General features: G+C 49.6%; 1 protein-coding gene across 1 annotated transcript; it reads right to left on the bottom strand.

Annotated features, from left to right (window-relative positions):
* Positions 1-13,183: 13,183 nt before the first annotated feature.
* LOC139070531 (N-lysine methyltransferase KMT5A-like) lies at positions 13,184-23,213 on the bottom strand. Its single transcript, XM_070552873.1, has 7 exons — positions 23,191-23,213; positions 22,912-23,084; positions 19,966-20,128; positions 19,686-19,878; positions 19,048-19,092; positions 18,301-18,345; positions 13,184-13,503 (listed from the first exon to the last, which is right to left on the bottom strand). The coding sequence occupies exons 1-7, from the start codon at positions 23,211-23,213 to the stop codon at positions 13,402-13,404; spliced, it is 744 nt and encodes a 247-aa protein (XP_070408974.1). The 3' UTR covers positions 13,184-13,401.
* Positions 23,214-26,788: the final 3,575 nt, after the last annotated feature.

Below are 26,788 nucleotides of genomic sequence, written 5' to 3'. Positions count from 1 at the left end.
CACTCAGTCAGACCCAGTGTTGACATGTGCCAAGATGCTCCTCGGGGCGCGTGTTGCTTGGACCTCTCTCCTGGAGGCGCTCAGTCAGACCGAGTAGTGACATGTGGCAAGACCTTCCTCGGGGCGCGTCTTGCTTGGGCTTCTCTCCTGGAGGCCCTCAGTAAGACCCATTGTTGACATGTGGCAAGAAGCTCCTCGGGGCGCGTCTTGCTTGGGCTTCTCTCCTGGAGGCCCTCAGTAAGACCCATTGTTGACATGTGGCAAGAAGCTCCTCGGGGCGCGTCTTGCTTGGGCTTCTCTCCTGGAGGCCCTGAGTAAGACCCAGTGTTGACATGTGGCAAGACGCTCCTCGGGGCGCGTCTTGCTTGGGCCTCTCTCCTGGAGGCGCTCAGTCAGACCCAGTGCTGACATGTGGCAAGAAGCTCCTCGGGGCGCGTCTTGCTTGGGCTTCTCTCCTGGAGGCCCTCAGTAAGACCCATTGTTGACTTGTGGCAAGACGCTCCTCGGGGCGCGTCTTGCTTGGACCTCTCTCCCTGAGGCGCTCAGTCAGACCCAGTGTTGACATTTGGCAAGACACTCCTCGGGGCGCGTCTTGCTTGGGCCTCTCTCATGGAGGCCCTCTGTCAGACCGAGTGCTGACATGTGGCAAGAAGCTTCTCGGGGCGCGTCTTGCTAGGGCTTCTCTCCTGGAGGCCCTCAGTAAGAACCATTGTTGACATGTGGCAAGACGCTCCTCGGGGCGCGTCTTACTTGGGCCTCTCTCCTGGAGGCGCTCAGTCAGACTGAGTAGTGACATGTGGCCTGACGCTCCTCGGGGCGCGTGTTGCTTGGGCCTCTCTCCTGGAGGCGCTCAGTCAGACCAAGTGGTGACATGTGGCAAGACACTCCTTGGGGCGCGTCTTGCTTGGGCCTCTCTCATGGAGGCCCTCTGTCAGACCCAGTGTTGACATGTGGCAAGACACTCCTCGGGGCGCGTCTTGCTTGGGCCTCTCTCATGGAGGCCCTCTGTCAGACCCAGTGTTTACATGTGTCAAGACGCTCCTCGGGGCGCGTCTTGCTTTGGCCTCTCTCCTGGAGGCGCTCAGACAGACCGAGCGCTGACATGTGGAAAGAAGCTCCTCGGGGCGCGTCTTGCTTGGGCTTCTCTCCTGGAGGCCCTCAGTAAGACCCATTGTTGACATGTGGCAAGACGCTCCTCGGGGCGCGTCTTGCTTGGGCCTCTCTCCAGAAGGCCCTCAATCAGACCCAGTGTTGACACGTGGCAAGACGCTCCTCAGGGCGCGTGTTGCTTGGGCCTCTCTCCTGGAGGCGCTCAGTCAGACCAAGTGGTGACATGTGGCAAGACACTCCTCGGGGCGCGTCTTGCTTGGGCCTCTCTCCTGGAGGCCCTCTGTCAGACCCAGTGTTGACATGTGTCAAGATGCTCCTCGGGGCGCGTCTTGCTTGGGCTTCTCTCCTGGAGGCCCTCAGTCAGACCCATTGTTGACATGTGGCAAGACGCTCCTCGGGGTGCGTCTTGCTTGGGCCTCTCTCCTGGAGGCGCTCAGTCAGACCGAGTGCTGACATGTGGCAAGACGCTCCTCGGGCCGCGTGTTGCTTGGGCTTCTCTCCTGGAGGCCCTCAGTCAGACCCATTGTTGACATGTGGCAAGACGCTCCTCGGGGCGCGTCTTGCTTGGGCTTCTCTCCTGGAGGCGCTCAGAAAGACCCAGTGTTGACATGTGATAAGACGCTCCTCGGGGCGCGTCTCTCTTGGGACTCTCTCCTGGAGGCGCTCAGTCAGAACCAGAGGTGACATGTGGCAAGACGCTCCTCGGGGCGCGTCTTGCTTGGGCCTCTCTCCTGGAGGCCCTCTGTCAGACCCAGTGTTGACATGTGGCAAGACGCTCCTCCGGGCGCATCTTGCTTGGGCCTCTCTCCTGGAGGCCCTCAGTCAGACCCATTGTTGACATGTGGCAAGACGCTCCTCGGGGCGCGTCTTGCTGGGGCCTCTCTCCTGGAGGCGCTCAGTCAGACCGAGTGCTGACATAAGGCAAGACGCTCCTCGGGGCGCGTCTTGCTGGGGCCTCTCTCCTGGAGGCGCTCAGTCAGACCCAGTGCTGACATGTGGCAAGACGCTCCTCGGGGGGTATCTTGCTTGGACCTCTCTCCTGGAGGCGCAAAGTCAGACCCAGTGTTGACACGTGGCAAGACGCTCCTCGGGGCGCGTCTTGCTTGGGCCTCTCTCCTGGAGGCGCTCAGTCAGACCAAGTGGTGACGTGTGGCAAGACACTCCTCGGGGCGCGTCTTGCTTGGCCCTCTCTCCTGGAGGCGCTCAGTCAGACCCAGTGTTGACATGTGGCAAGACACTCCTCGGGGCGCGTCTTGCTTGGGCCTCTCTCATGGAGGCCCTCAGTCAGACCCAGTGTTGACATGTGTCAAGACGCTCCTCGGGGCGTGTCTTGCTTGGGCCTCTCTCCTGGAGGAGCTCAGTCAGACCCAGTGGTGACACGTGGCAAGACGCTCCTCGAGGCGCATCTTGCTTGGGCCTCTCTCCTGGAGGCGCAAAGTCAGACCCAGTGTTGACACGTTGCAAGACGCTCCTCGGGGCGCGTCTTGCTTGGGCCACTCTCCTGGAGGCGCTCAGTCAGACACAGTGTTGACATGTGGAAAGACACTCCTCGGGGCGCGTCTTGCTTGGGCCTCTCTCATGGAGGCCCTCAGTCAGACCCAGTGTTGACATGTGTCAAGACGCTCCTCGGGGCGCGTCTTGCTTTGGCCTCTCTCCTGGAGGCGCTCAGTCAGACCCAGTGTTGACATGTGGCAAGACGCCCCTCGGGGCGCTTCTTGCTTGGGCTTCTCTCCTGGAGGCCCTCAGTCAGACCCATTGTTGACATGTGGCAAGACGCTCCTCGGGGCACGTCTTGCTTGGGCCTCTCTCCTGGAGGCGCTCAGTCAGACCGAGTAGTGACATGTGGCAAGACGCTCCTCGGGGCGCGTCTTGCAGGGGCTTCTCTCATGGAGGCACTCAGTCAGACCCAGTGTTGACATGTGCCAAGATGCTCCTCGGGGCGCGTGTTGCTTGGACCTCTCTCCTGGAGGCGCTCAGTCAGACCGAGTAGTGACATGTGGCAAGACCTTCCTCGGGGCGCGTCTTGCTTGGGCTTCTCTCCTGGAGGCCCTCAGTAAGACCCATTGTTGACATGTGGCAAGAAGCTCCTCGGGGCGCGTCTTGCTTGGGCTTCTCTCCTGGAGGCCCTCAGTAAGACCCATTGTTGACATGTGGCAAGAAGCTCCTCGGGGCGCGTCTTGCTTGGGCTTCTCTCCTGGAGGCCCTGAGTAAGACCCAGTGTTGACATGTGGCAAGACGCTCCTCGGGGCGCGTCTTGCTTGGGCCTCTCTCCTGGAGGCGCTCAGTCAGACCCAGTGCTGACATGTGGCAAGAAGCTCCTCGGGGCGCGTCTTGCTTGGGCTTCTCTCCTGGAGGCCCTCAGTAAGACCCATTGTTGACTTGTGGCAAGACGCTCCTCGGGGCGCGTCTTGCTTGGACCTCTCTCCCTGAGGCGCTCAGTCAGACCCAGTGTTGACATTTGGCAAGACACTCCTCGGGGCGCGTCTTGCTTGGGCCTCTCTCATGGAGGCCCTCTGTCAGACCGAGTGCTGACATGTGGCAAGAAGCTTCTCGGGGCGCGTCTTGCTAGGGCTTCTCTCCTGGAGGCCCTCAGTAAGAACCATTGTTGACATGTGGCAAGACGCTCCTCGGGGCGCGTCTTACTTGGGCCTCTCTCCTGGAGGCGCTCAGTCAGACTGAGTAGTGACATGTGGCCTGACGCTCCTCGGGGCGCGTGTTGCTTGGGCCTCTCTCCTGGAGGCGCTCAGTCAGACCAAGTGGTGACATGTGGCAAGACACTCCTTGGGGCGCGTCTTGCTTGGGCCTCTCTCATGGAGGCCCTCTGTCAGACCCAGTGTTGACATGTGGCAAGACACTCCTCGGGGCGCGTCTTGCTTGGGCCTCTCTCATGGAGGCCCTCTGTCAGACCCAGTGTTTACATGTGTCAAGACGCTCCTCGGGGCGCGTCTTGCTTTGGCCTCTCTCCTGGAGGCGCTCAGACAGACCGAGCGCTGACATGTGGAAAGAAGCTCCTCGGGGCGCGTCTTGCTTGGGCTTCTCTCCTGGAGGCCCTCAGTAAGACCCATTGTTGACATGTGGCAAGACGCTCCTCGGGGCGCGTCTTGCTTGGGCCTCTCTCCAGAAGGCCCTCAATCAGACCCAGTGTTGACACGTGGCAAGACGCTCCTCAGGGCGCGTGTTGCTTGGGCCTCTCTCCTGGAGGCGCTCAGTCAGACCAAGTGGTGACATGTGGCAAGACACTCCTCGGGGCGCGTCTTGCTTGGGCCTCTCTCCTGGAGGCCCTCTGTCAGACCCAGTGTTGACATGTGTCAAGATGCTCCTCGGGGCGCGTCTTGCTTGGGCTTCTCTCCTGGAGGCCCTCAGTCAGACCCATTGTTGACATGTGGCAAGACGCTCCTCGGGGTGCGTCTTGCTTGGGCCTCTCTCCTGGAGGCGCTCAGTCAGACCGAGTGCTGACATGTGGCAAGACGCTCCTCGGGCCGCGTGTTGCTTGGGCTTCTCTCCTGGAGGCCCTCAGTCAGACCCATTGTTGACATGTGGCAAGACGCTCCTCGGGGCGCGTCTTGCTTGGGCTTCTCTCCTGGAGGCGCTCAGAAAGACCCAGTGTTGACATGTGATAAGACGCTCCTCGGGGCGCGTCTCTCTTGGGACTCTCTCCTGGAGGCGCTCAGTCAGAACCAGAGGTGACATGTGGCAAGACGCTCCTCGGGGCGCGTCTTGCTTGGGCCTCTCTCCTGGAGGCCCTCTGTCAGACCCAGTGTTGACATGTGGCAAGACGCTCCTCCGGGCGCATCTTGCTTGGGCCTCTCTCCTGGAGGCCCTCAGTCAGACCCATTGTTGACATGTGGCAAGACGCTCCTCGGGGCGCGTCTTGCTGGGGCCTCTCTCCTGGAGGCGCTCAGTCAGACCGAGTGCTGACATAAGGCAAGACGCTCCTCGGGGCGCGTCTTGCTGGGGCCTCTCTCCTGGAGGCGCTCAGTCAGACCCAGTGCTGACATGTGGCAAGACGCTCCTCGGGGGGTATCTTGCTTGGACCTCTCTCCTGGAGGCGCAAAGTCAGACCCAGTGTTGACACGTGGCAAGACGCTCCTCGGGGCGCGTCTTGCTTGGGCCTCTCTCCTGGAGGAGCTCAGTCACACCCAGTGGTGACACGTGGCAAGACGCTCCTCGAGGCGCATCTTGCTTGGGCCTCTCTCCTGGAGGCGCAAAGTCAGACCCAGTGTTGACACGTGGCAAGACGCTCCTCGGGGCGCGTCTTGCTTGGGCCACTCTCCTGGAGGCGCTCAGTCAGACACAGTGTTGACATGTGGAAAGACACTCCTCGGGGCGCGTCTTGCTTGGGCCTCTCTCATGGAGGCCCTCTGTCAGACCCAGTGTTGACATGTGTCAAGACGCTCCTCGGGGCGCGTCTTGCTTTGGCCTCTCTCCTGGAGGCGCTCAGTCAGACCCAGTGTTGACATGTGGCAAGACGCATTCGGGGCGCTTCTTGCTTGGGCTTCTCTCCTGGAGGCCCTCAGTCAGACCCATTGTTGACATGTGGCAAGACGCTCCTCGGGGCACGTCTTGCTTGGGCCTCTCTCCTGGAGGCGCTCAGTCAGACCGAGTAGTGACATGTGGCAAGACGCTCCTCGGGGCGCGTCTTGCAGGGGCTTCTCTCATGGAGGCACTCAGTCAGACCCAGTGTTGGCATGTGCCAAGACGCTCCTCGGGGCGCGTGTTGCTTGGACCTCTCTCCTGGAGGCGCTCAGTCAGACCGAGTAGTGACATGTGGCAAGACGTTCCTCGGGGCGCGTCTTGCTTGGGCTTCTCTCCTGGAGGCCCTCAGTAAGACCCATTGTTGACATGTGGCAAGAAGCTCCTCGGGGCGCGTCTTGCTTGGGCTTCTCTCCTGGAGGCCCTCAGTAAGACCCATTGTTGACATGTGGCAAGAAGCTCCTCGGGGCGCGTCTTGCTTGGGCTTCTCTCCTGGAGGCCCTCAGTAAGACCCAGTGTTGACATGTGGCAAGACGCTCCTCGGGGCGCGTCTTGCTTGGGCCTCTCTCCTGGAGGCGCTCAGTCAGACCCAGTGCTGACATGTGGCAAGAAGCTCCTCGGGGCGCGTCTTGCTAGGGCTTCTCTCCTGGAGGCCCTCAGTAAGAACCATTGTTGACATGTGGCAAGACGCTCCTCGGGGCGCGTCTTGCTTGGGCCTCTCTCCAGAAGGCCCTCAATCAGACCCAGTGTGGACACGTGGCAAGACGCTCCTCGGGGCGCGTCTTACTTGGGCCTCTCTCCTGGAGGCGCTCAGTCAGACTGAGTAGTGACAAGTGGCCTGACGCTCCTCGGGGCGCGTGTTGCTTGGGCCTCTCTCCTGGAGGCGCTCAGTCAGACCAAGTGGTGACATGTGGCAAGACACTCCTTGGGGCGCGTCTTGCTTGGGCCTCTCTCATGGAGGCCCTCTGTCAGACCCAGTGTTGACATGTGGCAAGACACTCCTCGGGGCGCGTCTTGCTTGGGCCTCTCTCATGGAGGCCCTCTGTCAGACCCAGTGTTGACATGTGTCAAGACGCTCCTCGGGGCGCGTCTTGCTTTGGCCTCTCTCCTGGAGGCGCTCAGACAGACAGAGTGCTGACATGTGGAAAGAAGCTCCTCGGGGCGCGTCTTGCTTGGGCTTCTCTCCTGGAGGCCCTCAGTAAGACCCATTGTTGACATGTGGCAAGACGCTCCTCGGGGCGCGTCTTGCTTGGGCCTCTCTCCAGAAGGCCCTCAATCAGACCCAGTGTTGACACGTGGCAAGACGCTCCTCAGGGCGCGTGTTGCTTGGGCCTCTCTCCTGGAGGCGCTCAGTCAGACCAAGTGGTGACATGTGGCAAGACACTCCTCGGGGCGCGTCTTGCTTGGGCCTCTCTCCTGGAGGCCCTCTGTCAGACCCAGTGTTGACATGTGTCAAGATGCTCCTCGGGGCGCGTCTTGCTTGGGCTTCTCTCCTGGAGGCCCTCAGTCAGACCCATTGTTGACATGTGGCAAGACGCTCCTCGGGGTGCGTCTTGCTTGGGCCTCTCTCCTGGAGGCGCTCAGTCAGACCGAGTGCTGACATGTGGCAAGACTCGGGTCGGACTGAGGGCCTCCATGAGAGAAGCCCAAGCAAGACGCGCCCCGAGGAGAGTCTTGCCACATGTTAACACTCGGTCTGACAGTGGGCATTCAGGAGAGAGGCCCAAGCAATACTCGCCCCGAGGAGCGTCTTGCCACATGTCACCACTGGGTCTGAATGAGCACCTCCAGGAGAGAGGCCCAAGCAAGACGCGCCCCGAGGAGCGTCTTTCCACGTGTCACCACTGGGTGTGACTGAGCGCCTCCAGGAGAGAGGCCCAAGCAAGATGCACCCGGAGGAGCGTCTTGCCACATGTCACCTCTGGTTCTGACTGAGCGCCTCCAGGAGAGAGGGCCAAGCAAGACGCGCCCCGAGGAGTGTCTTGCCACACGTCACCACTTGGTCTGACTGAGCGCCTCCAGGAGAGAGGCCCAAGCAACACGCGCCCCGAGGAGCGTCAGGCCACATGTCACTACTCAGTCTGACTGAGCGCCTCCAGGAGAGAGGCCCAAGTAAGACGCGCCCCGAGGAGCGTCTTGCCACGTGTCAACACTGGGTCTGATTGAGGGCCTTCTGGTGAGAGGCCCAAGCAAGACGCGCCCCGAGGAGCGTCTTGCCACATGTCAACAATGGATCTGACTGAGGGCCTCCAGGAGAGAAGCCCAAGCAAGACGCGCCCCGAGGAGCGTCTTGCCAGATGTCAACACTGGGTCTGACTGAGGGCCCCCAGGAGAGAGGCCCAAATAAGACGCGCCCCGAGGAGCGTCTTGCCACATGTCAACACTGGGTCTGACTGAGGGCCTCCAGGAGAGAAGCCCAAGCAAGATGCGCCCCGAAGAGCGTCTTGCCACATGTCAACACTGGGTCTGACTGAGCGCCTCCAGGAGAGAGGCCAAAGCAAGACGCGCCCCGAGGAGCGTCTTGACACATGTCAACACTGGGTCTGACAGAGGGCCTCCATGAGAGAGGCCCAAGCAAGACCCGCCCTGAGGAGCGTCTTGCCACATGTCACTACTCGTTCTGACTGAGCGCCTCCAGGAGGGAGGTCCAAGCAAGACACTCCCCGAGGAGCGTCTTGCCACATGTCACTACTCGGTCTGACTGAGCGCCTCCAGGAGAGAGGCCCAAGCAAGACGTGCCCCGAGGAGCGTCTTGCCACATGTCAACAATGGATCTGACTGAGGGCCTCCAGGAGAGAAGCCCAAGCAAGACGCGCCCCGAGGAGCGTCTTGCCAGATGTCAACACTGGGTCTGACTGAGGGCCCCCAGGAGAGAGGCCCAAATAAGACGCGCCCCGAGGAGCGTCTTGCCACATGTCAACACTGGGTCTGACTGAGGGCCTCCAGGAGAGAAGCCCAAGCAAGATGCGCCCCGAAGAGCGTCTTGCCACATGTCAGCACTCGGTCTGACTGAGCACCTCCAGGAGAGAGGCCCAAGCAATACGCGCCCGGAGGAGCGTCTTGACACATGTCTCCTCTGGGTCTGACTGAGCGCCTCCAGTAGAGAGGCCCAAGCAAGACGTGCCCCGAGGAGCATCTTGCCACATGTCACCTCTGGGTCTGACTGAGCGCCTCCAGGAGAGAGGCTCAAGCAAGAAACGCCCGAGGAGCGTCTTGACACATGTCAACACTGGGTCTGACTGAGCGCCTCCAGGAGAGAGGCCCCATTAAGACGCGCCCCGAGGAGCGTCTTGCCACATGTCAACAATGTGTCTGACTGAGGGCCTCCAGGAGAGAAGCCCAAGCAAGACGCGCCCCGAGGAGCGTCTTGCCACATGTCACTACTGGGTCTGACTGAGCGCCTCCAGGAGAGAGGTCCAAGCAACACGCGCCCCGAGGAGCGTCTTGCCACATGTCAACACTGGGTCTGACTGAGTGGCTCCATGAGTGAAGCCCCAGCAAGACGCGCCCCGAGGAGCGTCTTGCCTTATGTCACTACTCGGTCTGACTGAGCGCCTCCAGGAGAGAGGCCCAAGCAAGACGTGTCCCGAGGAGCGTCTTGCCACATGTCAACAATGGGTCTGACTGAGGGCCTCCAGGAGAGAAGCCCAAGCAAGAAGCGCCCCGAGGAGCGTCTTGCCACATGTCAACACTGGGTCTGACTGAGCGCCTCCAGGAGAGAGGCCCAAGCAAGACACGCCCCGAGGAGCGTCTTGACACATGTCAACACTGGGTCTGACTGAGGGCCTCCATGAGAGAAGCCCAAGCAAGACGCGCCCCGAGGAGAGTCTTGCCACATGTCAACACTGGGTCTGACAGAGGGCATCCAGAAGAGAGGCCCAAGCAATACGTGCCCCGAGGAGCGTCTTGCCACATGTCAACAATGGGTCTGACTGAGGGCCTCCAGGAGAGAAGCCAAAGCAAGACGCGCCCCGAGGAGCGTCTTGCCACATGTCACTACTCGGTCTAACTGAGCGCCTCCAGGAGAGAGGTCCAAGCAAGACGCGCCCCGAGGAGCGTCTTGCCACATGTCACTACTCGGTCTGACTGAGCGCCTCCAGGAGAGAGGCCCAAGCAAGACGCGCCCTGAGGAGCGTCTTGCCACATGTCAACACAGGTTCTGACTGAGGGCCTCCAGGAGAGAGGCCTAAATAAGACGCGCCCCGAGGAGCGTCTTGCCACATGTCAACAATGGGTCTGACTGAGGGCCTCCAGGAGAGAGGCCTAAACAAGAAGCGCCCCGAGGAGCGTCTTGCCACATGTCAGCACTCGGTCTGACTGAGCGCCTCCAGGAGAGAGGCCTAAGCAAGACGCGCCCCGAGGAGCGTCTTGCCACATGTCAACACTGGGTCTGACTGAGCGCCTCCAGGAGAGAGGCCCAAGCAAGACGCGCCCCGAGGAGAGTCTTGCCACATGTCAGCACTCGGTCTGACTGAGCGCCTCCAGGGGAGAGGCCCAAGCAAGACGCGCCCCGAGGAGCGTCTTGACACATTTCTCCTCTGGGTCTGACTGAGCGCCTCCAGGAGAGAGGCCCAAGCAAGACGTTCCCCGAGGAGCGTCTTTCCACATGTCAACACTGGGTCTGACTGAGTGCCTCCATGAGAGAAGAACCAGCAAGACGCGCCCCGAGGAGCGTCTTGCCACATGTCAACACTGGGTCTGACTGAGCACCTCCAGGAGAGAGGCTCAAGCAAGACGCGCCCCGAGGAGCGTCTTGCCACATGTCAACACTGGGTCTGACTGAGCGCCTCCAGGAGAGAGGCCCGAGGAGCGTCTTGACACATATCACCTCTGGGTCTGACTGAGCGCCTCCAGGAGAGAGGCCCAAGCAAGACGCGCCCCGAGGAGCGTCTTGTCACATGTCAACACTGGGTCTGACTGAGCACCTCCAGGAGCGAGGCCCAAGCAAGAAACGCCCGAGGAGCGTCTTGACACATGTCAACACTGGGTCTGACTGAGCGCCTCCAGGAGAGAGGTCCAAGCAACACGCGCCCTGAGGAGCGTCTTGCCACATGTCAACACTGGGTCTGACTGAGGGCCTCCATGAGAGAAGCCCAAGCAAGACGCGCCCCGAGGAGCGTCTTGCTAACGTGTCAACATTGGGTCTGACTTAGCGCCTCCAGGAGAGAGGCCCAAGCAAGATGCGCCCCGAGGAGCGTCTTGCCACGTGTCACCACTGGGTCTGACTGAGCTCCTCCAGGAGAGAGGCCCAAGCAAGACGCGCCCCGAGGAGCGTCTTGCCACATGTCACCACTGGGTCTGATTGAGCACCTCCAGGAGAGAGGCCCCAGCAAGACGCGCCGCGAGGAGCATCGTGCCTTATGTCAGCACTCGGTCTGACTGAGCGCCTCCAGGAGAGAGGCCCAAGCAAGACCCGCCCCGAGGAGCGTCTTGCCACATGTCACTACTCGGTCTGACTGAGCGCCTCCAGGAGGGAGGTCCAAGCAAGACGCGCCCCGAGGAGCGTCTTGCCACATGTCACTACTCGGTCTGACTGAGCGCCTCCAGGAGAGAGGCCCAAGCAAGACGTGCCCCGAGGAGAGTCTTGCCACATGTCAACAATGGGTCTGACTGAGGGCCTCCAGGAGAGAAGCCCAAGCAAGACGCGCCCCGAGGAGCGTCTTGCCAGATGTCAACACTGGGTCTGACTGAGGGCCCCCAGGAGAGAGGCCCAAATAAGAAGCGCCCCGAGGAGCGTCTTGCCACATGTCAACACTGGGTCTGACTGAGGGCCTCCAGGAGAGAAGCCCAAGCAAGATGCGCCCCGAGGAGCGTCTTGCCACATGTCAGCACTCGGTCTGACTGAGCGCCTCCAGGAGAGAGGCCCAAGCAAGACGCGCCCCGAGGAGCGTCTTGACACATGTCTCCTCTGGGTCTGACTGAGCGCCTCCAAGAGAGAGGCCCAAGCAAGACGTGCCCCGAGGAGCGTCTTGCCACATGTCAACACTGGGTCTGACTGAGTGCCTCCATGAGAGAAGCCCCAGCAAGACGCGCCCCGAGGAGCGTCTTGCCACATGTCAACACTGGGTCTGACTGAGCGCCTCCAGGAGAGAGGCCCGAGGAGCGTCTTGCCACATGTCACCTCTGGGTCTGACTGAGCGCCTCCAGGAGAGAGGCCCCAGCAAGACGCGCTCCGAGGAGCGTCTTGCCACATGTCAGCACTCGGTCTGACTGAGCACCTCCAGGAGAGAGGCCCAAGCAAGAAGCGCCCCGAGGAGCGTCTTGCCACATGTCAACAATGGGTCTGACTGAGGGCCTCCAGGAGAGAAGCCCAAGCAAGACGCACCCCGAGGAGCGTCTTGCCACATGTCAACACTGGGTCTAATTGAGCGCCTCCAGGAGAGAGGCCCAAGCAAGACGCGCCCCGAGGAGCGTCTTGCCACATGTCACTACTCGGTCTGACTGAGCGCCTCCAGGAGAGAGGTCCAAGCAACACGCGCCCCGAGGAGCGTCTTGCCACATGTCAACACTGGGTCTGACTGAGTGCCTCCATGAGAGAAGCCCCAGCAAGACGCGCCCCGAGGAGCGTCTTGCCACATGTCACTACTCGGTCTGACTGAGCGCCTCCAGGAGAGAGGCCCAAGCAAGACGTGTCCCGAGGAGAGTCTTGCCACATGTCAACAATGGGTCTGACTGAGGGCCTCCAGGAGAGAAGCCCAAGCAAGAAGCGCCCCGAGGAGCGTCTTGCCACATGTCAACAATGGGTCTTACTGAGGGCCTCCAGGAGAGAAGCCCCAGCAAGACGCGCCCCGAGGAGCGTCTTGCCACATGTCAGCACTCGGTCTGACTGAGCGCCTCCAGGAGAGAGGCCCAAGCAAGACGCGCCCCGAGGAGCGTCTTGACACATGTCTCCTCTGGGTCTGACTGAGCGCCTCCAAGAGAGAGGCCCAAGCAAGACGTGCCCCGAGGAGCGTCTTGCCACATGTCAACACTGGGTCTGACTGAGTGCCTCCATGAGAGAAGCCCCAGCAAGACGCGCCCCGAGGAGCGTCTTGCCACATGTCAACACTGGGTCTGACTGAGCGCCTCCAGGAGAGAGGCCCGAGGAGCGTCTTGCCACATGTCACCTCTGGGTCTGACTGAGCGCCTCCAGGAGAGAGGCCCCAGCAAGACGCGCTCCGAGGAGCGTCTTGCCACATGTCAGCACTCGGTCTGACTGAGCACCTCCAGGAGAGAGGCCCAAGCAAGAAGCGCCCCGAGGAGCGTCTTGCCACATGTCAACAATGGGTCTGACTGAGGGCCTCCAGGAGAGAAGCCCAAGCAAGACGCACCCCGAGGAGCGTCTTGCCACATGTCAACACTGGGTCTAATTGAGGACAGTGTAACACACACACTACAGTTGTTGGTCCAACCATATGAGGACGTATTCTGAAACACACATCTCCTTCACAGCTTGAAACAATATGAGGACATGACGACTGAACACATGTAGAGTTCATGTTCCTGACTTCTAGCTTCTCCTGTTGTTGTCAATAAAAGCTCTAAACCCAACATTGATGTAAAGCCATCTATTTCCCCAGAAATCCAATCATATTAACTGATCAGCTTCAGGTTAAATGGACAAAAACATGTGTAAAAGGACAAAAATATTAAACTTAGTCTGAACAAATATCAAGCAAATGCTTAAAGGGAAAGTTTGGACTAACAAATGGTATAGACAATTTCTTTCTCCTAATGCTAATGTTGATTTGGGGAAACTTTCACTGAAACTGATTGTTTTAAAACAATCAAAGTGCATTTCATTTATGCACTAGGCCCAACTGACTCATATACTTGATTTCAAATACAAAAAATAATGTGTGACCTGTTGGAAGAATGGAGTGAATTTTCACTCACTTCTTGGTCTGTAGGAGGTTGGGACATGGTCTCAACACTTGGTGTCTGAAACAAAAGACAACAATGTAAATCCTGACTAGTTCACTAACTACAGATCATACTTGTTTCAGTGAATATAATTCAAAGAAGAATCTGAGTTCCTTATATCAGACTGTATAGAAACTATTAACACTGTACAGTTCTTCTACCCAAAAATATGAGGACAGTGTAACACACACACTACAGTTGTTGGTCCAACCATATGAGGACATATTCTGAAACACACATCTCCTTCACAGCTTGAAACAATATGAGGACATGACGACTGAACACATGTAGAGTTCATGTTCCTGACTTCTAGCTTCTGCTGTTGTCAATAAAAGCTCTAAACCCAACACTGATGTAAAGCCATCTATTTCCCCAGAAATCCAATCATATTAACTGATCAGCTTCAGGTTAAATGGACAAAAACATGTGTAAAAAGACAAAAATATTAAATTTAGTCAGAATAAAGATCAAGCAAATGCTTAAAGGGAAAGTTTGGACTAACAAATTGTATAGATAATTTCTTTCTCCTAATGCAAATATTGATTTGGGGAAACTTTCAATCAAACTGATTGTTTTAATACAATCAAAGTGCATTTCATTTATGCACTAGGCCCAACTGACTCATATACTTGATTCCAAACACAAAAATTAATGTGTGACCTGTTGGGAGAATGAAGTGGATTTTTCACTCACTTCTTGGTCTGTAGGAGTTTGGGACATGGTCTCAACACTTGGTGTCTGAAACAAAAGACAACAATATAATGTCAGAAACATTGTGTACTATGAATCCTGACTAGTTCATTAACTACAGATCATACTTGTTTCAGTGAATATTATTCACAGAAGAATCTGAGTTCCTTATATCAGACTGTATAGAAACTATTAACACTGTACAGTTCTGCTACCTAACAATATGAGGACAGTGTAACACACACACTACAGTTGTTGGTCCAACCATATGAGGACGTATTCTGAAACACACATCTCCTTCACAGCTTGAAACCATATGAGGACATGACGACTGAACACATGTAGAGTTCATGTTCCTGACTTCTAGCTTCTCCTGTTGTTGTCAATAAAAGCTCTAAACCCAACACTGATGTAAAGCCATCTATTTCCCCAGCAATCCAATCATATTAACTGATCAGCTTCAGGTTAAATGGACAAAAACATGTGTAAAAGGACAAAAATATTAAACTTAGTCAGAACAAATATCAAGCAAATGCTTAAAGGGAAAGTTTGGACTAACAAATGGTATAGACAATTTCTTTCTCCTAATGCTAATGTTGATTTGGGGAAACTTTCACTCAAACTGATTGTTTTAAAACAATCAAAGTGCATTTCATTTATGCACTAGGCCCAACTGACTCATATACCTGATTTCAAATACAAAAAATAATGTGTGACCTGTTGGAAGAATGAAGTGAATTTTCACTCACTTCTTGGTCTGTAGGAGGTTGGGACGTGGTCTCAACACTTGGTGTCTGAAACAAAAGACAACAATGTAAATCCTGACTAGTTCATTAGCTACAGATCATACTTGTTTCAGTGAACATTATTCACAGAAGAATCTGAGTTCCTCATATCAGACTGTATAGAAACTAATAACACTGTACAGTTCTGCTACCCAACAATATGAGGACAGTGTAACACACACACACTACAGTTGTTGGTCCAACCATATGAGGATGTTTTCTGAAACACACACATCTCCTTTACAGCTTGAATCAATATGAGGACATGACGACTGAACACATGTAGAGTTCATGTTCCTGACTTCTAGCTTCTCCTGCTGTTGTCAATAAAAGCTCTAAACCCACCACTGATGTAAAGCCATCTATTTCCCCAGAAATCCAATCATGTAAACTGATCAGCTTCAGGTTAAATGGACAAAAACATGTGTAAAAGGGCAAAAATATTAAATTTAGACAGAATAAAGATCAAGCAAATGCTTAAAGGGGAAGTTTGGACTAACAAATGGTATAGACAATTTCTTTCTCTTAATGCGTTTGTTGATTTGGGGAAACTTTCACTCAAACTGATTGTTTTAATACAATCAACGTGCATTTCATTCATGCACTAGGCCCAACTGACTCATATACTTGATTCCAAATACAAAAAATAATGTGTGACCTGTTGGAAGAATGAAGATCTATTGAGTTGTAAGTGATCTGAACGTTTCATGATGATAGCCCCAAGCACAATTTCACATTATTCTGGGTCCAGTTCACTGAAAAAATCTTCAATCAGGCTGAAAAATCACAGGAAAGTAGAATCTATTGAGTTATAAGTGATTCCAACGTTTCATGATGATAGCTCAGTCCTAATGGGGTCAAATGATGTCACAAAGGTCACCGGATCACTTATGCCTTAAAGGCCTGCTTACAAAAACAGCTTTGGGGGCTTATAACTTGGCTTCTGAATGTCCTAGAGAGATCAGCTTGGTTTTAAATTACTCCAATTAACAGCCCCTATTAGCTCTTATGGTTTTAAAATGGGACACAGAATTATGTTGCACCAAGCACAATTTCACATATTTCTGGTTGCATATCTGTGATACAAGCTCCAATCTGTCTGAAATTAACATATGTTGGACATGTGAGGTCAAGGAGCATATCAGTTGCAAGTCTGTAGGTTGAAGAGAACCCTGTTTTTCAGCTGAAATCCATCATTTTTTCTGACCTCTGACCCAGAACAGCACCAGAACAATGAGCTACGGCTACCAAACTGCCTGGGCTAGCTCGGGGTGACGGCGGCGTGCCAAATCGACGTTTGTTTGGTGAAAATCGGTTGAGAAATGCCACTTTGCCGAGCACGGCAAAAAAGGCGAGAAAAGTGCCATCCGGCCCCAAACGGACACTTAACACGATGCGACCGACACAAATTTGAAATCTATGGTTCGGACCAGCACTGGGGTAAAACAAAAAAATGTTCGTGAGCCTCGGATCAACGATGGCCGAACGGCAGCCAAAAAGGGGCTCAAATCTTGGCCAGGCTTCATTTGGGGCCTAGGGTTTTGTCCGTTGCTTTTAATTAATTAAAAATAGTTAAATTCTACGTAGGGACATGAAATTCACATATGTTGTAAATAAGCACATGCCGAATCATAATTTCTAAGATGCGTCACGCTACGTCGCTCACTGACCGAGTTCGGCCACTAGGGGGCGCAGTCAAAAAAAATTCACTCTCTGGTTCGGAAGTCCGGTACGAGAGCAAAAATCTACTCGCCTTTTTGATAGCCCTCACGGCGCTAGAATTGCGCCATTGCAAACTTGCAAAAATCGCGCGCTTTGGGGGGGCTATATCTCCGGAACCACAAAATATTTTGCCACCAAACCACCTCGGGTGGACTAGTGCTTGGCCCCCGAACCACATATCCGAAGATGGCGCCGCTGGCACCAGCAGAACTTTTTTTTTCCACTTTGTAACAGCAAAACACAAGTCCTCTTTGAGGCATTACGTCTCAGAGGACATTTTTTGGCCTAACTCGGAAGCGACTTTTTTTTTCTTTTCAATTTTGACAGCGGATTATGATTGCTTGGCACCACGGGGACCACCTCTCCAAAAACGGGACGGATCGGGCGTTTGCTTGAGGAGCTGTGGCCAAAAAAGAGCGTGACCTCTGGCGACCTAGGGTTCAGAAAAGCACCGGAACAACGAGCTACGGCTACCAAACTGCCTGGGCTAGTTCGGGGTGACGGCGGCATGCCAAATCAATGTTTGTTTTGTTAAAATCGGTTGAGAAATGCCACTTTGCCGAGCACATGGCAAAAAAGGAGGGAACACTGCCGTCCGGCCCCAAACGGACGCTTTACACGATGCGACCGGCACAAATTCAAATTCTGTGGTTCGGGCCAGTGGTGGGATGCACCAGAAGAATTTTCGGGCGCCTCGGACCAACGTGGGCTGAACGGCAGACGAAAAGGGTCTCAAGTGACAGAAGGCCGCAAACAAAGCCTGAGCTAAATTTTCACACTTTCGGGCCGCCGTTTGAATTCAGTCAGGCGTAGCCGCACGAAATTGTTTGTGGTGCATCCCGGCTACCATCTCATCGAAGCACGTCGAAATTGCGGCCGTCGGACCTTTTCGAGGGCCCTTTCGGGACGCGTGTCCAATTGGATATAGTCAGGTAGTGTCCGGTTACACCTTTGTGGGCTTATAACTTGGCTTCAGAATATCCTAGAGAGGTCAGGTTGATTTTAAAATACTCCAAGTAATGGTCTATATCTGGAACAGAAGGAATGGAGTCATTACCACTTATGGGTTTTAAATGGCACCCAGAATTATGTCGCACAAAGCACAAATTCACATATTTCAGGGTTCAGTTCTCTGACAAAGCTTCAATCAGGCTGAAACATCACAGGAAGGTAGAATCTATTGAGTTATAAGTGATTCCAACGGTTCATGATGATAGCTCATTCCTAATGTGGTCAAATGATGTCACAAAGGTCATCGGATCACTTGTTCTTTAAAGGCGTGGTTCCTAACACACATTTGCGGGCTTATAACTTTTCTTCTGAATGTCCTAGAGAGCTCAGATCTGGTTTTTAAATGGCACCCAGAATTATGTCGCACAAAGCCCAATTTCACATACTTCTGGGTCCATTTGTGTGAAAACAAGGTCCAATCAGGCTGAAACATCACGTGAAAGTATAATCTACGGAGTTGTAAGTGATCTGAACGTTTCATGATGATAGCACATTCCTAAGGGGGTCAAACCATGTCCCAAAGGTCACCGGGCGTGGTTTCACTTGAAGGCCGGTTTCCAAAAACAGCTTTGGTGGCTCATAACTTTTCTTCCAATTTTTCACTCACTTCTTGGTCTGTAGGAGTTTGGGACAATGTCTCAACACTTGGTGTCTGCAACAAAAGACAACAATATAATGTCAGAAACATTCTGTACTATGAATCCTGTCTAGTTCATTAACTACAGATCATACTTGTTTCAGTGAATATTATTCACAGAAGAATCTGAGTTCCTTATATCAGACTGTATAGAAACTATTAACACTGTACAGTTCTGCTACCCAACACTATGAGGACAGTGTAACACACACACTACAGTTGTTGGTCCAACCATATGAGGACGTATTCTGAAACACACACATCTCCTTCACAGCTTGAAACAATATGAGGACATGACGACTGAACACATGTAGAGTTCATGTTCCTGACTTCTAGCTTCTCCTGCTGTTGTCAATAAAAGCTCTAAACCCAACACTGATGTAAAGCCATCTAATTCCCCAGAAATCCAATCATATTAACTGATCAGCTTCAGGTTAAATGGACAAAAATGTGTAAAAGGACAAAAATATTAAATTTAGTCAGAATAAAGATCAAGCAAATGCTTAAAGGGAAAGCTTGGACTAACAAATGGTATAGACAATTTCTTTCTCCTAATGCAAATGTTGATTTGGGGAAACTTTCACTCATACTGATTGTTTTAAAACAATCAAAGTGCATTTCATTTATGCACTAGGCCCAACTGACTCATATACTTGATTTCAAATACAAAAAATAATGTGTGACCTGTTGGAAGAATGAAATGAATTTTTCACTCACTTCTTGGTCTGTAGGAGGTTGGGACATGGTCTCAACACTTGGCGTCTGAAACAAAAGACAACAATATAATGTCAAACATTCTGTACTATGAATCCTGACTAGTTAATTAACTACAGATCATACTTGTTTCAGTGAATATTATTCACAGAAGAATCTGAGTTCCTTATATCAGACTGTATAGAAACTATTAACACTGTACAGTTCTGCTACCCAACAATATGAGGACAGTGTAACACACACACACTACAGTTGTTGGTCCAACCATATGAGAACGTATTCTGAAACACACACATCTCCTTCACAGCTTGAAACAATATGAGGACATGATGACTGAACACATGTAGAGTTCATGTTCCTGACTTCTAGCTTCTCCTGCTGTTGTCAATAAAAGTTCTAAACCCAACACTGATGTAAAGCCATCTATTTCCCCAGAAATCCAATCATGTAAACTGATCAGCTTCAGGTTAAATGGACAAAAACATGTGTAAAGGGACAAAAATGTCAAATTTTGTTAATAAAAGCTCTAAACCCAGCACTGATCTACTCTGGTCTTCATAACTAGAATAACCATCTATGTTTTCATCTACTAATATTTAACATTTCTTGTACTGCACAATCTGTAAAGAGGATTTGCTTACCAGAGCTCGCCATGGCCACATAGATTCTCCATAGTCATGGGTGATTTCACTCTCTGCTTGGATATTGTCAATAGCAAACAAGCAGAGATGAGGTTTATCCTGGACTGCCAGCTCTTTCATCTTGCAGTTTGGGTACTTGTGGTCATCAGTAACCAGCCGGCCAAGTGAGTCGTCTTCACGGGAGGCATCAATGCTAAAAGTGAAGAAAAGAACATATGATTTCTTCACTAAAAACATAATGTTGTGAAGAACAACTGATATTGTATATGCCTTTACTTACCACCATGTGTTATTTTTCCATTTAAAATCAAATAGGAAAGCAGTTTGCTTTTCTGTGTACTTTTTCTGCCGCTTGTCCCGTTCATGTTCTGAGATAAGCTCCCCACTGTACTCGACCACAAAGGATCCCTTTTCAATTGGTTCAGAGGCAAATACACCATGTCCTAATACAAGATGTTCAATAAGTAGTGTTAAGTAATACAATCCAAATCAGGTTTACTGCAGCTGATCAGCCACTGACAAAACATGCAGAACAAACAATCATAAAATGTTTTAATTGTGAGGGGATTATCTAGATGCTTACGTTCATGGATTCAACAAATGAGTTGAAACAATAAATAAATACCAATAATAAAAAAAAATTTAAAATATTTTGCAATAAATTTCAAATACATGGAAATGTAAAACAGTTTTAATCTAGATAGATAACTTTATTGATCAATTTGGGAGGTTCCCTCAGGGAAACTGAAACAATTGTTATATATTACTAAATATTATAATAAACATTAGTTGCAGCTCCGGTAATATTCATGCAGCAGCCATAAGGAACAACATATAACATACCTTTATAGTCATTGATCCATTGGGCCTTTAAACAAGGCTTGTCACTTCCAGATAAAATAAAGTGAGCAGCCTCTGCTTCAGAAAGGTGTCAATGGGAAGAAGTCTTTCAACCAGGTGTCATCAAAAACACTGCTCCTGCGTAAGTACCCATTTTAAAATGTTCACACATTTTTCTGGGTCAACAATATGTGCTCCACTACGACAGCTCTTGCCACCAGCCAGTTCATACCTTTGCTATTCACACACTGAGGTATTGTTTCCAGCGTTTCACTTTTTATAAACGCTACACAGCGTCAATATAAACTTGTAGAGCTACTTCTTAAGCTGGTCTAATAAAAGAAGAAATATTATTCAGAGCTTTAGTTGACAAATTATTTTCTGCTTACAGAAAGATATTAGTGGAGATTGTGGCCTGTTACAATAGTAAATTGTGGTGATGGATGATGATTAAAATGTAAATCTGCTTTTGTGATTGCAGATTCTATGAGAAAAAAAATCCCATCTCCCGCAGTTCCACTGACCACGACATATGTAAACATGCTATCCGCTGGTTTAACTTGGCAACAGATCGAGACTGCTCAAGGCGACGTAGTTGTATACAAGAAATTCAACCCGCTGACCAGCATTCATCTTTATAACATAAATTACAGTCTGGTAACAGTTTTTTAATACTGTTTGCATTACTATTATTGTACTTTATACTTTGCTTGCACATGCAACAAACCATTTTTTTATACAGTTTGTATTACTATTATACTTTATACTTGCACATGTAACACAGTTTTTATACAGTTTGTATTACTATTATACTTTATGTATTACTATTATACTTTATACTTGCACATGTAACACAGTTTTTATACAGTTTGTATTACTATTATACTTTATGTATTACTATTATACTTTATACTTGCACATGTAACAGTTTTTTATACAGTTTGTATTACTATTATACTTTGCTTGCACATGTAACACAGTTTTTAATACAGTTTGTATTACTATTATACTTTATACTTCCACATGTAACACAGTTTTTTAATACAGTTTGTATTACTATTATATATATATATATATATATATATATATATAGTTTACAATTTGTAATAGGTAAAACAGCTCCTGTATATATATACTTCCTGTTAAAAGGGAGTTTTTCCTTCCCACTGTCGCCAAAGTGCTTGCTCATAGGTGGTCACATGATTGGGTTTTTCTCGGTACCTATTAAGCGCCTTGAGGTGACTTTGTTTGTTATTTGGCGCTATATAAATAAAATTGAATTGAAATTGAATTGTACTGCTGCATACTGTGATATTTACAGTTGCTTAGTTAATTAAATGACTTAATTACTCACTTTTATCTACTAATTGAATTACTAAATGAAGCTGGAATTGTGCATTCTGCAGTTTTAATAGTGTATTAGTGTTTAAAGAAACAATATGCATTTTATACTATATTGTAAAAAGTATAAGGTAAGTTGAATTTAAAATATAATTAATGAAGAGTTGACTTTTTTCATCAATTTATTTATTAACCTTTATTTAACCAGGAAGATCCCATTGAGGTTAAAAACCTCTTTTTCAAGGGAGACCTGGCCAAGATAGGCAGCAGCAGGTGTCTCACATTTACAGAGGTTACTCAAACACATGCAACAATAAGTGAAAGACTACAAATAAAATAAAATTCAATTAAAAAAATAAAAAGTCAGTTAAAATGACAGTCAATCTAATTGAAACAGTTTCATGTTATGGACTTGGGCTCAATGATTCGTAGTTTAGATTTAAAAGCACTAAATGCAATGAATTCAGTCATCTTCCAGTCCTTCTGCAGTTTGTTCCAAGCCAAGGGTGCTAAATGGACAAAAGCTTTTTTACCAAGTTCAGTTCGGGCAAATAGAGCAGAAAGCAACAAGTAACCATGCGCACAAAGAGAATACCGACCAGCATGTTTCATTGCAAGCAGGGAACATATATAAGAAGGCAGCAACCCAAGTATTGCCTTATATATAAAACTGTATAAATGAGAGTTCCTCCGACTTAACAAAGCAGGTCATCCTACCTGAGAGTATAACTCACAATGGTGAGTCTGAAATTTATGGTTAGTGATGAACCTCAGAGAAGCATGATACACAGAATCAACCATTCAAAGACATTGAGCAGAAGCATTCATATATAGAATATCACCATAATCCAGCACAGGCAAGAATGTTGCAGCAACAAGCAGCTTCTTTGTATTAAAAGAGAAACACAACTTATTTTGAAAGTAAAATCTCAGTTTTAACTTCAGGTTTTTCCACAAGATTCTCTACATGTGGTTTGAAGGTGAGCAAGTCATCAATTAAAATCCCCAGATATTTATATATGTGAACCATCTCTTGTTTTATTACCTTCAAGAGTGGTTACTGATGGGATTATTTGGGCCAAATTCCTTGATTTAGAAAACAGCATGAGCTTTTTTTTGTCTGCGTTGAGAACAAGTTTAAGCAGAAGTAATGAGTGCTGGACAGCAAAAAAGGCTTTCTGCAAGGAGTCAATGGCTTGGACAAGAGTTGAACCACAGCTGTAAATAACAGTATCATCAGCATAGAAGTGCAAGTTTGCATCTGGCACATTTAGACTAAGATTGTTTACGTAAATGATAAATAGAAGTGGTTGATAATATCCACCTTGGATAACAAGCTGCGCACATTAAGATGAACTATCTTCAGCTCAATTTAGGATTTAAATTCAGATGGTGTCTGACTACATTGCAGCTCAGGGCCTGGGTTAGGTTGTACATTACCAGATTAGAGCAGTAGTAAGACGATCAGAAGTCTATGATTTGTAACATTACTTATTGATTTTGACTTGTGAAATGTTGAAACAAAGCAGGATTTTTCATAATTAATTTTGTAATTTTACAAAGCAAGAAGGTTTTGAAGATGAGGTAAATCTTTCTGTAGTTCAAATGATAAATTAATGTCCTGTTTCAAATACATTGGAAATTGTACAGGATGTATAGCAGCAGTGACGCATGTAGATCTGCCATGTCTCGCAGAGTGGGGACACTGTTTAATGTTCTCATCTTAGAGAATTTGAGTGTCCAAAGGCCCCCCACAGCCAATAAGCAAAGTAAAGTTATTTTAAAAAGCCATTATCCAAAACACACAATGATTGTTGATGCTGAATTAAATAGGCTGCACAAACCTAGGATGGCAAGTAAGGCTCCAGCCAGAAGTTCAGGTTCTGGTGGCTTGCTAGCAGTGGGCTTCTGCTAGCACATTTACCAATGTGGTGTAGACGGCTTCAATCAACAGCACAGTACCCGATGTATTGCAGATGAGCTTTTCTAGAAACACAGGCCTTGGTGTGGTGCTGATGTCTTCCACTAGCAACACAGATGCAGTTGGTTTAGCCGGCAGCAAAGGCCCTGGTGTGATGCAGACTGCCCCAGCCAGCAGTACAGGCCCTGATGTGATGCCTATGGGTCCAGCCAGCAGCACATGCCCTGGTGTGGTGCCTATGGGTCCAGCCGGCAGTACAGGCCCTTATGTGATGCCTATGGGTCCAGCCAGCAGTGCAGGCCCTGGTGAGGCTCAGTTGGTTTATGCTAGCAGCACAGGCCCTGGTCTGGTGCAGACAACTTCTGGTAGTAGCATAGGTCCCCAAAAAACCATTTCCCAATGAATTTACAGAATACTTTAGAATACTCTCTAGGAATTCACTGAGTCGAGACTGAGCTTGATGATCATACTGAATCACATGACAGCGGCAGGAATCTCTAAGTTCAACTGTAGATTGCAGATGCATTTATATTAATACAGATGAATATAAACTCTTCAAGGATCAAAATCTGCACACACATCATTCTGCATAGTGAAGATCAGACAATTTGTGCATTGATCTTGAGAAGTAAGACTCATTAAATAATAGTAATATAATTTGACAAATGTTGAAACTTTATATTTTGAGACATTTTGTCAACAACAACAAAAAAAAACCCAAGATGTGCAGGCACTGATAACTGAATCTAAAGTGAATCTAAACTGAATCTTCATTTTTGTCAAGATTTGCTTGATTTAATTGTTGTTACCCTTGCTTAAGCCCCAAGAAGGGTATAACCTGGGTCAAATGTGTTATTGTGTCTGACACACATACAAAATGAGGACTCGCAGAGTGACGTCACTGAAAGTGTGTTTAAAGTGTGTTTTGTTCCAAAACTGGCCAGTAGGCGGCGAAACTGAAAGTGAGCAAAAACGCTAAACACACTTAAACACACTTTTTCAAAAAATTGTGATATTTCAGGACATTCGAGATTTTTGGTTTGGGAGCATGTTGGGGGCCTCTAGAACACTTTAGAAGGCTCAGAAAAATGAGGACCTCAAAAATGTCCTCATTTTTCCGAGCGTCCTCATTTTGTGAGTGTGTTATCATAAAATTGTCCTCAGATGTCATGAAAACAAGTGCACGCACACACACACACACACACACACACACAGGCCCTTGCGTGCAAACCCCGGTCAGTTCTGCAGTGTACACATCAGAGACATGATGTTCTTTCACAGAACTGAGGTTGTTCATTACTAAATGACTTTTACAGGAATATTGTTATTATACTATTCAACAGGTTGATCATAATGATGTGTATTAAACCCACAACCTAGCACTGAGGACAGAGGGACTTTATTTAAATTAGTACTTAATGGAAATGATACATAATGATACATAAGAGCCATGTCATACATTCAGCCTAGGAATAGTAGCAATGTGCACTATTAAAAATATACACCACACACACACACACACACACACACACACACACACACACACACACACACACACACACACACGCACACACACACACACACACACACAGGCCCTTGCGTGCAAACCCCGGTCAGTTCTGCAGTATACACATCAGAGACATGATGTTCTTTCACAGAACTGAGGTTGTTCATTACTAAATGACTTTTACAGGAGTATTGTTATTATACTATTCAACAGGTTGATCATAATGATGTGTATTAAACCCACAACCTAGCACTGAGGACAGAGGGACTTTATTTAAATTAGTACTTAATGGAAATGATACATAATGATACATAAGAGCCATGTCATACATTCAGCCAAGGAATAGTAGCAATGTGCACTATTAAAAATATACACCACACACACACACACACACACACACACACACACACACACACACAGGCCCTTGCGTGCAATCCCCGGTCAGGCCTGCAGTGTACACATCAGAGACATGATGTTCTTTCACAGAACTGAGGTTGTTCATTACTAAATGACTTTTACAGGAATATTGTTATTATACTATTCAACAGGTTGATCATAATAATGTGTATTAAACCCACAACCTAGCACTGAGGACAGAGGGACTTTATTTAAATTAGTACTTAATGGAAACGATACATAATGATACATAAGAGCCATGTCATACATTCAGCCTAGGAATAGTAGCATTGTGCAGTATTAAAAATATACACATCAATTGCTCGAATCCCATTGTTGCAAAGTAAAACTCTAATAAAACTCTAGTCTGACATCAACAGAGAAGACTAAGTGTATGTACTACAAATACAGCATTAGGATTTCGAGTGGACCATGCACCTTGTGAACCATCAGAGGCTTATGACGCAACATATCTTCCAGTTGCTATTAGACAAGTTATAATTCTCAACCATTTTTCGGAACTGGTTTCTTGGGTCCGTGAGTAAATGCCAAATGAGATGATAGTCCTTAAGTAAGTTCCTGGCGATCCCATGTCACGCTCTTGCCCATCAGCCGGTGAACGCTGAGACGGAACTCGATGAGAGCGATGTATTTTTAAGTGCTCCGAATGTACTTCTAACAAGCGTGCGATTCACTTCGTGAGTAAACCGCAGCTGCAGCTGATTCAAACAGTCGAGCCAACTTTCTACATCACAATATGCGTTTTGTAGTTAGTCGAGTTACCTTTTGTGTGGCACATGCACGGGTTGTTAGCGTCCAGCTCCCAGCTTAGAGAGTCCTGTATTGACACAGACGTCAATACATCTCGATGTCATGCAACACACAAAGTCTGTCGCATACAGGTGGGTTAACACATGTACGATACCTTTTGTGTGGCGCATGCATGGGTTGTTAGCGTCCAGCTCCCGGCTTATAGAGAGTCCTGTATTGACACAGACGTCAATACATCTCGATGTCATGCAACACTCAAAGTCTGTCGCATACAGGTGGGTTAACACACATGTACGATGTGTGCGATGGCGCGCCCATTTACAATGG

This window comes from Nothobranchius furzeri, chromosome 7 (assembly GCF_043380555.1).
Source record: "Nothobranchius furzeri strain GRZ-AD chromosome 7, NfurGRZ-RIMD1, whole genome shotgun sequence".
Taxonomy (NCBI): domain Eukaryota; kingdom Metazoa; phylum Chordata; class Actinopteri; order Cyprinodontiformes; family Nothobranchiidae; genus Nothobranchius; species Nothobranchius furzeri.
This window is presented reverse-complemented; position numbering and strand designations above follow the sequence as displayed.